Here is an 11,466-nt window from a genome sequence, read left to right on the forward strand (position 1 = left end):
AACACCTTTCATTATTTGTCATTTGACAGTCAAATGAGTTACAGTCAGGTTGGTTTGCATCAGATCAGCTGTAGGCGACATGCAGTGATAGCAACTCGTCTGTTAACAGAAAAGATAATATAAACTACATTTTTTTCCAAACAAACGGGAAATACGTTGCCATGGATACAGTAAGGTTACCGTGGGCTTCAACTTGAGCCCTGTTTTTTTTTTGGTAGCCCGTGTTTATTTACGTTTTGGAAAATGAAGTGTACTGAATGAGCTATTTTAAGTTCCTGTTTGTCATGCACCATTGACTATATTGACAATTATGACTGGATTACTTACTCAGGAGCTTCTTTTTTCTTTTAAGCAGATTTATGGACGTTTATTAACAATGGTGTTATATCTGTGTGTGTGAGTCATGACTTTTTCACATATAACTTGACACTGAAGTAAGTTTCAGATGTTTTTGGAACAAAATGTGAGTGTTAGAGATTAAAAAGTTGAGGCTCAAACTGCAGCTAAAGTTCAGATCTTTGCCTAAATTTGCTTAGCTTGCCCTGACAACGTTTGACCAATTTGCATTACTTTGGTTTACTTTATCCCCGGGATGTAACGTTCTAGCATCGGGCCAGCCTTACGTAAACAGACAAACAAAAGCAAACGTTTCACATTTAAATGAAATAAATAAAAGCTCAATTCAACGTCAAACGCCAGAGGCCTGTAGCCTACTGCGAATGAAGAGCTGATCATAGCAGGATAACTTCAGGTTTAAACCCGGGTTTTCAGTCCTACGACGTTGGTTAACGGTTTATTCATGTAAATCACCATGGTAACATGAACGCTTAACCCTCTGGCAGCAGAGGCCTATCGTCTGCTACGAAGCAGAATTTGAGGTTAGTCAGCTCGGTAACTTCAGGTTTAACCCTGGGATTTCAGTCCAGATGACGGTTGTTCACGTTTTATCGGTGTAAATCACCATGGTAACCATGATTAAAACCTGTAAACGGCCAAACTACTGACCAATCATATCACTGGAAAAAACAAATTCATAATTCCTACAGGAAGAAAAGAGTTTACAATAATGTGACTAATAATAACGAGCAATAGCCTTGACGTTTATATAAATCAGTTGAATGGTTTTGCTGTTCCACACCTTGCATGCGTCCAGTTTTAAAACAGGGCTTCTAACAAACAGATGGAGAGTTTATCACATTAAATAAACATAATAACTACTATTGCCTCGTTTTAACTGAACAAAGATTATTTAATCCCAAGAGGATTCCTGACAGTGTTGATGCTTTTACTCTCTTCTTCATCACTGCAGCTCAGAATAACATGATGAGACTTTGTAATGATGACTGAAATAAAATCTTAACCATCTGATGTCTTTTATGAGGAAAATAAAAACCGGTGTGCAATAAAACCTAGCACTTGTTATGGTTGAACTGTTATTGAGGTTGTTTGATTAAACTGAAAATTTTGCTTTGGTTTGTCTGTTAACCCAAGGCTGGCCCCGATGCTGATATAACTGGGAACACTATATCCCCGGGATAAAGTAAACCAAAAGTTAAGCAAATAGGTCATACTAGTCAAGTCGAGCCAAGAAGAATTCATTATTATATCTTGTATAGCGACACACGATATTGCAGAGTGACAGATGCAACATACTCAGTTAAAATTGGTTGGTAATCAACCATGATGATCAGATTTTGAGCAGACTTTGCTTTTATTCATTTTAATGGGTTGTAATATTTACTTCTGTTAGGCATACGATGTAAATGTAACCCTCAACAGACACTGCTAGTATCCTTTTCAAGTATACATGAAGAACATGACATGACTGGACCTTCATGATGATGATGATGATGATGATGATGATAATGATTTATCATGATAGCTTCCAATTTATATTTGGTTTCATCCATGTACTTCATACATTATTTGCCTATCTCAGCTGTAGCAGTGAGAGTGACAACAATTACTGATCAAACAGAAAGGAGAGAGTTTCTCTGCAGGAAGACAACACACCACTACATATGTGCAGTCAAATCCTGATTCATTTTCATAGTCAAATTTACATTTGTAGAGATATTGAAGGTCCAGTCATGTTATGTTATTCATGTATACTTTACAAAAATAACTATTGTACTCAAAGCTGTCTCTGTTGTAGGTTGCATTTAGCCTACCTATAACAGGTTAATAATACAACCCATTAAAATGAATAAAAGCAAAGTCTGCTCAAAATCTGATCATCATGTTTGATTACCAACCAGTTTTAACTGAGTATGTTGCATCTGTCACTCTGCAATATCATGTGTTGCTATATAACATCAGAAAAGCCGGGGCTTATCTGACTGAGTGCGCCGCTCAGCTCAGTAGGCTACAGACACTGGTCATCTCTCGCCATGACAACAGTATCACTGGTCTGACAGGGCTGTCAGCATGCACAGTTAAACTTCTGCAAATGATCCAAATACAGTATGGGACCGGGGATGGTTGTAACATGGGTCAGTTACAAGTTCTCTTATCAGGAACAGGTTACGAATCACCTCAATCACTCTATACATGCTCATTTTATGCTTGTTATTTTATTTTTGCTAATGTTTTAGCTGTCAGCTGTAAGTTAAGCTAATACATGGCTACAAGAGTCTGGGTTAGTTGTAACAGCAATACACATACACTGACACACATAGACACACATAGACACACAAATGTGCAATTGTTGAAGCTGGTGACCATTTGCACATTTTGTTTTATTTTTATGTTCAAACGTCTTATCACTACTATGACTGACAATAACTAACATACCTGGCTCACACACACACACACACCAGTTATGTTGAAAAGTAATTTAAGTGTTGAATAAAAAGCTTTCAATATAAAGTTTTTGTCATAATCCTTATGTCATAATGTTACATTTCCCCCCTGTGTATGTTACAACTAACCCGGACTATGAGGTGAATTACAACATTTCACTCCTTGTGTTTGAGACTAAACCATACAATTTCTGTTTGTGTTGCAGAGATAACAGCTACAGCATTAATAGCACACACATGTAACTAGTTTGTATCACATTTCTAACACACTGGCTTAGAAGACTTCCAAGATACAGACAGAAATGTCAAAAGTATAACAACCATCCCTGGTCTCTCCCTACATAAACTGCTATCAGCTGAACAGTAACTTAACAGTAGACCCCCAAAAAAAAGCCTATTTTAAAAAAAAAAAAAAAAATTCTGGAGCTTTTGACCATATGACATTATCTTCTTCAGTAATTGGAGTTTGCCATGTTGTCATGGATTTGTAGATGTTCAAATTAAAAATGTTCTGAGCTCTTTTAGAGACTTCTTGTCCATGTTGGCTTAGAAGTTGAGGCTGAAATTGCAGCAAGGTTGTGATCTTTGCCTAAATTCTTCTTGGCTTGTCTTGACACGTTTCACCTGTTTGCATAACATTACCGGTTATATTAGTATTGGTGCCAGCCTCGAGTAAACAGACAAACAAAAGCAAACTTTTCAGAGCTTAATCAAACAGCCTCAAAAATAACGTGATTGTTTGACAACATTTACATTTGTAGAGATAGTGAAGGTCCAGTCATGTCATGTTATTCATGTATACTTGAAAAGGATACTAGCAGTGTCTGTTGAGGGTTACCTTTACATAGTAAACAACAGAAGTAAATATTAGAACCCATTAAAAATTAATAAAAGCAAAGTCTGCTCAAAATCTGATCATCATGTTTGATGACCAACCAGTTTTAACTGAGTATGTTGCATCTGTCACTCTGCAATATCGTGTGTCGCTATATAACATCAGAAAAGCCGGGGCTTATCTGACTGAGTGCGCCGCTCAGCTCAGTAGGCTACAGACACTGGTCATCTCTCGCCATGACAACAGTATCACTGGTCTGACAGGGCTGTCAGCATGCACAGTTAAACTTCTGCAAATGGTCCAAATACAGTATGTGACAGAAAGTCTTGTTTTCAACCAGCCACAAACAGCTCATCAATCCACTTTTCATTACCCTCTGTTGGTCCTTGGTTTGCCCTGACAAGTTTGACCTGTTTGTTTAACTTTTGGTTTACTTTATCCCCAGGATATAACGCTCCCGGTTACATTAGCATTGGGGAAAACCTTGAGTAAACACACAAGCAAACTCTTAATTTTCAGTTTTATCAAACAGCCTCAATAACAGTTTCATCGTAACAAGTGCCAGGCTGTTTATACACTGAAAGCTGTTTTCATAGTTAAAGAAGAAGTTAATTTGTTTCTTGGTCTTCATGATGGAACACAAAACTGAGTGAGGCATTTATTCTCAAAGGCTTCTCCATCTCCTCTGGTTCAGATTGTATTGGATTTGTATATCTCTTTGGAGAAATGAATAAATAAATGTTAATGTATACATTTCAAGAATTACTAATGAAACGCTATCACATCAGATAAAATGGAAAAGTGACACATACAGTGGCACCGTGGGACTGTTTCCCACATGGTCTATGTATATCCTCAGGATGCCTTGCCAAACATTAGAATAGAATAGTTTAATGCGTAAAGAGGTTTGTGTAGTTACTTTGCTGACCATCATGGCTGCAGAATTAACATGCTCTGTACATACTGTTGTGCTGCAGAGAGCAAGAAAATATGAAACAATGTTGAACTAAGATTGTTGCTGGTCTGCAAGTGGACAATTAAAGTTCTGTGAAAATAACTGAAAACTGTAGCTTTCAGGACATAATGCAATAATGCAATAATGATGATAATAGATTATGCTGATGTGTTTATTGTGCCTCTACTTGCAACTGTGATTATATTTTTGAGATATTATTAAGTATCACAAGTACTGAATGTAAAAAATGTAAATGTAAAAAAGAAGGCATTGCTGGAAAATTGTGGGCAGATTTTGAAACAGTTATGACTCAGAGAATTGAAAATAAAAGACTTATAATTTTACCTAAAAAAAACAGTGAAAAATTAAGTTCTGTTATTTTTTCAATTGCTTCCACAAACATTAACTTGAAATTAGTGTCTACCAATAGTTTGCATGTGTGCAGACATCTGTAAATCGTAGCATTTGCCTATAATCTGTGTTGGGGCTGGGGTGGGGTTCTTCAATGGGCTTCTTTGCCTGAGGCCCCCTAGAGTCACATATGAGGCCCCCAACACACATATGATTGCCAGCCCCACCCCATCCCCGCCCGCTCTGTTGCCTCCAGGCCAGGGCAGGCGCAGTGGTACGCCGCTGCGATTTGTCTTCACGTGGGCGCTCCATGGATCCATGGGGCACTCTCTGTTCCTCGCTACAGGGCGGGGCCATAGGCGGTGCTGGTGGTGAGAAGTCAAACAAACTATACACGAACCGGTTCATGCTGCCATCCCATTGGCTGACACAACGGTACGTTATCTACGTCAGCAGCGTTCCATTCGTTATATGGACGAGGCAGCACGTTTAGCTGTCAGAGCACGACCAAGCGTCATCCTTGTCGTAACGTACTCACATTGCCACTCAGACAAACACGTTAGTACTACTTGTGGCTGTAGGCAGCTGTCATGGACCACATTAAAGATGGTTGGTTTACTGAATTGGGCACACTGTGGCCGGGACAAGCAATGAGCCTTCAAGTGGAAGAGGTCCTCTACAACAAGAAATCCAAATTTCAAGATGTTATGGTCTTCAAGAGGTGAGTACTTTTAGCTTAACTTGGCTAACGTCGCTAGCTGTTAGCTTCTACTAGAATGAGCAGCCTGAAGCTCATGGGGTTGTGATAAGTTTCTTCAGGTGGTAGGTACCTGGTGATGTCGGTGAGTTTTTCACTTTGCCTCAAGTTTTAGTTAAAAACAGACTAGCTAGGTAGCAAACGAGCTGTGACTTACAGGTTAACAACAATTACAGTAGCAGTCTTTTATTTATTGATTGATAGATTTCTGATTGAGAAATCTGCCCCCTATTTAGGATTAGCTCAAGGGGTCGACACACTCATCATAAATACTGGTGTCTTTTCTTCATTACAACTCCTTCAAAGAAGAGAAATCATTCATTCATTCATTCATTCATTCATTCTTTCTCCCTGCACATGTAGTGTCACACATCACAGTCTTGTATATGGCTTTGGGGATGGCCCTTGTAGCAATCAAGTGCTAGACATCTGCAATTGCCTCCTGCTCGAGTTGTGTAAACATTTGGAAATAGTCCGTTTAGCTTCACGGTGTTTTAAGCTTTCAAATGTAACTCTCATACTTTGCTTTAACATCACTTTTCAGTAAAACCTATGGCAATGTCTTGGTGCTGGATGGAGTGATCCAGTGCACAGAGAGAGATGAGTTTGCCTATCAAGAGATGATTGCCAACCTTCCACTGTGCAGCCATCCTTGCCCCAAGAAGGTAAAACTCAGATTTATTGTTGGGAAATTCATGAAGCTGACATCCAGGTGTAATCTGGATGAGTTATGTTTCCTGTCATGACAGTTAAACGGCACATTTCCTGTGTTATAGGTGCTGATTATTGGCGGTGGAGATGGCGGTGTGCTAAGAGAAGTGGTGAAGAATCCGCTGGTGGAATCGGTGGTTCTGTGTGAGATAGATGAGGTGGGAGCAGCAACACTGACAAGGATTCTAGCTTCTCTCCGGAGACTTGCACTGTCTACCAAGTTTTCCCGCCTAAGCGTGTGCTCATATCAGTGTTGATGTTGTCTCCTGTGCAGGATGTCATTAATGTGTCGAAGAAGTTCCTCCCAGGGATGGCCAAAGGGTTTTTCAGTCCCAAGCTCACCCTCCATGTTGGAGACGGTTTTGAATTCATGAAGCAGAACCAGGATGCCTTCGATGTCATTATAACTGATTCCTCAGACCCAGTCGGTAAGTGCCACTTTATAAGTGTTGTAACATTGATTGTCAGCTTTTATAGGAGACAGTCCTATCCTGACTTCTGACTCTGTTGCAGGGCCTGCTGAGAGTTTGTTCAAGGAGTCTTACTATCAACTGATGAAGGCAGCATTGCGAAATGGTGGAATTCTTTGTTCCCAGGGTAAGTATATTTCAATACAATTTTCTGTTAAAAATTAGAAAGGCTCATGAGTAATTTTAGTTAGGTGCTCACTTGAATAGAAGTTTTTGTTCCCGTTTTTTATATATATATATATATATATATATATATATATATATATATATATCGACTACATCAAGATAGAACGATACGAAAAAAGGCAGACAGGAAATTAATATGCCCTCTCTTCTGCTCTTGTGTCACTTTCACAGGAGAGTGTCAGTGGCTCCATTTGGAGCTGATAAAGGAGATGTGGACGTTCTGCAGGACCCTATTCCCTGTGGTGGACTATGCTTACAGCACCATCCCAACTTATCCCAGTGGCCAAATTGGATTCATGCTCTGCGGAAAAGATCCTGTAAGTGTGCTTGTCATTCTCCATTTGTAATTTACAACACACCCAACACACCCGACTCCTATACCGACTGCCACTGAGAACAACCATTCTGTTGCATAATAACTTGTCTGCTATTTCTCTGCATTCCATCAAATGACTAATGTCCCCTCTTCCCTTTTCAATCAGGAAACAAATTTCAAGGAACCAGTGAAAGCTCTTGCAAAAGAAGACATAGAAAATATGAACCTTAAATATTACAACCCTGAAATTCACAAAGCATCATTCGTCCTCCCCGAGTTCGCAAGAAAGGTACGTTGTTCAAATAATTTTTCATATTTGACTTACATGCAATGAGTACTTGCGTGCAAGTTCAGAACTGTTGACACATTTGCTGCCTCTCACTCAGTGTCTCTTTGACCGTCAACAGGTACTCAGTGACGCATGACCAGCAACAACTGATCACCATGCTCATCCTCTACCTGGCCCTCAGACCACAGTTAAGCGACCTTATTGTACTGCTTCTCCACCTCCTCAACACACTTCAGCGCCACTGAAACGGCCACATAAAGATTTTATGTGTGGTGGTAACTAATAATCAGTGGGTGGCAACAAGCTGATTTACACAGAGAAAGTGTTAGTTCGTTCCTTTCCTTCCAGTCTTACATTCTCTTGGTGTTTTATTTATTTTTCTCGTGTATTTGGGTTTTCATTTTTACTCTGTAATTATCAGCATTTTGTGAAGAATTATTTGATGGGCTGGGCTGAAAGGGAAGCCATCAAAACTGACCTCACTCTGAAACATGGTATTGTTTATTGGATTCACTGCACCGACACATTATGCAATATGTTACATACCATATAGAGTATGTAGCTGTAATGTTTGATATCGGTTTGTTCTCATAGGATAATGCACAGTTGCCATCTGTCATTACTGTTTATTCAGAATACTAATGTGTCCTCTACACATGATCCCTATAGTGCCTGAAATTGGTTGTTTGTTGTTGAAAAAGGATTTTTTTGTTTCTGTTGTAATCGTAGTGTACCAGGCATATAGTGTCCTAGATAAAAGCTCACATGTCAAGAATTGAGAAAATTGTCCCTTTAAAATATCATCAATTTAAGATCAGGTTAATGTAATTGATGCTCAGCTTTGACCATCAGTTTGACATGGAAGACTTTAATGTTACGGTGTTAGAATGCAAATTAAGAAAAAAAGAAAAAAAAAGTGGTATTGAAGCTTTGCAATGCAAGAAATGTCTTTTTAAGATGTGAATTCATACCGCAATTATAAGTTGCAGTATTGGGTATTGACCACTGGGAGTGAGCTTGTACTGTAGTAAGCCTGTATGCTGAGTCTTACACCAGGATGCTGTTCATTTCTCTCTCAATGGAAATCTAATGTCTCAGTGTGGTTTATTTGTTTGTGGATCTAACGTCAAACATCTTAAGTTACTATCCACATTGAATACTTGTTGAGAAATAGTGTCATACCCAAGCAACGAATTTGTGTTTTTATAAGAATTATGAACTGTAATAAATTGATAACATAAAATGGAAATTTGATGTCTGTGTTCATTCATTCATTCATTCATCCATAGGTACACATATGTGGCTTTACTTTGCAAAACATGACAACTAGACACAGGGCTACATTTTAGTTGACTTAAAAACGTGATATCTTTAAAAGGTGTGGTATTTTGGATAAGGACAGTGGAAAAATTTGTTCCTGGTTTCTACCCAGTAATCCAAAACTTGTCTTACAGTTTTGAGCTAATCTTCACCAGCTCCACCATCACTCTTCAACCACATGCAGGTTAATATGTGATGTTCTGTTTCAGCTGCTCTTCATTGCAAATGTGTAACCCTAAACATAGTCTTGAAAGTTCTGGTACAAACTGTGCGGTGCCACTCTTAAGGTTTAAGTGCAGTTGCAGCATTTAGCCACAAGATGGCATCCTTTAATCTGTTAATGTATGGGCCAGTTTCATTTATTGTAGAGGTATAAAGGAATGTATTTAAATTTTGCTGTTCAAATTCACCAAATACATATTCAGAGGATATAACTTTATATTTCAGATTTCCTTTGAATTGGAACGTAATGCCCTTTGGCTCAATTAAATTGCTCAGATGAGTTGGTGTTTTGCAATGTGAAGTGTGACTGTTGCCCCCAGTTGCATCAATTCTAGTTATTGTTGTGTAAGACCACAGTCCTCTCTGGTTTTCTAGTGAATGCAACCAGCCTGAAACTATGCAGTACATTATTGTCATACTGCCTTTATAGTGCGTTACTGCGTTACAGTGGCTGGACTAGTGTTCATGAGTGTTCACGTACTGTAATAAAAGAAATAAAACGTATATCCACTGTCTTGCATTAAGATCACTGAAGGAGGACCTTTGACTTTTATCTGCCTTGAAGATGCATATTGAAATGGAACTGCAGTAACACAACTTTGGAGACAAGGTATTACTTGTCTTTTTACATTAATATGCAAGTCAAATTGAAATGTTTCCATTGCGGTTACACAGACAGATTTACCCACATGTACGCATTCACCGGTTTAATAGATAACGCTCAGCACAAGATCCTCAGATGATTTTGGAGTCCGTTTTCCTTTGTGATCTCTTTGAGAGAGTTGTCGAGCCGGTGCTGAGGGCCACAAGGGTCTACAAGTAGATGTAGTGAAACTTCCACGCACATTAATAACATATGGGAGCACCTACATAGCGGTCGTCATGCTGACGTTTCCCACTGTTTGAAGTCTCTTGCTGGGAAGGCCATTGTTGTAGATTCTTCAAACACGCACTGAATGGCCAATATAGCCATTTCCACAGTCAGCTAATCTTTGGATTGGCTGCGGGCCTTCTTCTGCTCAGCAGCGTATGAAGAAAACACCTTAAAAACAGTTTTGAAAGCACAACAAATCCATTTGAACATATCAACCAAGGCGTACTGAAATATAAGTACTGTATGTTCTCTGCCGGTAGCATTATCTAAAGACGTCAGAACAGCAAACCCAGTAAACTCTGTTAATTGTGCTATTTCAGTGATACATCCTAGAGGTTGCGGTCAGCTTCTCAAACACTTGAAACCATTTTCTCTCAGACCGGAATATATTTTATGCTGTAATCAGCTCCCCTTAATGAGTTTTGGCGAGAAGTTTACGTAATGCAGACCAGTATAATTGGGCTTTGCAGTAGTTTAGGAGAACTGCACACAAATCTTTTCTTTTATAAGCCAGAAACTACATTTAGTGATGTTGTGTAGCCATATACAGGGGTCATAATATTTGGAATATGACACATAAATCAGTCTATGTAAGCTGCAACATATCATTTTGAATAACCCGTCAGGCAAGCCAATCAGGTGGACTGGTGCCCGCAAACATTTTCTCACTCTAAACAGCTTAGTCTATAGTGTGAATTTAAAGTCTACAAAATATCTAACTAGAATATATTTCACTCTCACAGTCATTGTTGCTTTGCTTTAATTCAAGAAAGCAAATAAGATTCACTCTACCAAATTGCCAGTGTAGAAACAAAGTTTACCTTCTTTTTTCCCTTTCCATTCCTTTTCTTTCTTTTTTTTAACAACTCTGTTTACTCCACTAGATTGGTGATGTGCATTTCCTGAAGACACTTCCCCCGGTCATAGTGAGTGTCAGACCGTTCAATTGTAATCTGCAGGTGTCAGAGATGCACATAGAAGCACTGTGACAAGAATCAGATGTTGACAGCAGAGCGAGAAACACCAGGATGTGTAAGTGATCAACGATTGTGTTGACTTTTTTGATTGCGGCTGCAGGGAGCCGTTTTATCTGGGCGTTAAACAGGGTTAGAGGACACCTGATGATATCACACAGTCGATGAGCTGCGGAATTGCCCGTCCACCTGCCTGAAGAGGTCTTGTTTGAGACTGTCTGCCAATACATTAGTTAAATGTTGATATCAACACCTGGTTTTAGCCCAGTGATGTCATCTGCTGCAGATGTTCCCTCTGAGAATTACATGAACACAGCCACCTCACAAAGGTTAGCTGTTCAGTGGTTCCATTTGTTCTCTCCTGACCCCTTCATCTCCCCTCCTCTTCCACACTCATGTACCCCC

At 39.2% G+C, this 11,466-nt stretch overlaps 1 protein-coding gene across 1 annotated transcript; it reads left to right on the top strand.

The window, feature by feature from the left end:
• The first annotated feature begins 5,447 nt into the window (after window positions 1-5,447).
• srm (spermidine synthase) lies at window positions 5,448-8,920 on the top strand. The gene is made up of 8 exons (XM_023427362.2): window positions 5,448-5,663; window positions 6,244-6,364; window positions 6,476-6,568; window positions 6,685-6,838; window positions 6,924-7,007; window positions 7,238-7,383; window positions 7,549-7,671; window positions 7,790-8,920. The coding sequence occupies exons 1-8, from the start codon at window positions 5,533-5,535 to the stop codon at window positions 7,805-7,807; spliced, it is 870 nt and encodes a 289-aa protein (XP_023283130.1). The 5' UTR covers window positions 5,448-5,532; the 3' UTR covers window positions 7,808-8,920.
• The last annotated feature ends 2,546 nt before the right edge of the window (window positions 8,921-11,466 follow it).

The sequence above is a fragment of the Seriola lalandi genome, unplaced genomic scaffold (genome assembly GCF_002814215.2).
Source record: "Seriola lalandi dorsalis isolate HSWRI2012SDOR001 ecotype SW California unplaced genomic scaffold, Sedor1 jcf7180002054861, whole genome shotgun sequence".
In the NCBI taxonomy this organism is placed as follows: domain Eukaryota; kingdom Metazoa; phylum Chordata; class Actinopteri; order Carangiformes; family Carangidae; genus Seriola; species Seriola lalandi.

Excerpts from the sequence above, each read along its gene's own strand:
- srm (XM_023427362.2), top strand. The coding sequence starts at position 5,533 with ATGGACCACATTAAAGATGGTTGGTTTACTGAATTGGGCACACTGTGG. Across the intron at positions 6,365-6,475 it reads GCCATCCTTGCCCCAAGAAG|GTGCTGATTATTGGCGGTGG; the intron begins GTAAAACTCAGA and ends CCTGTGTTATAG. Across the intron at positions 6,839-6,923 it reads TGATTCCTCAGACCCAGTCG|GGCCTGCTGAGAGTTTGTTC; the intron begins GTAAGTGCCACT and ends ACTCTGTTGCAG.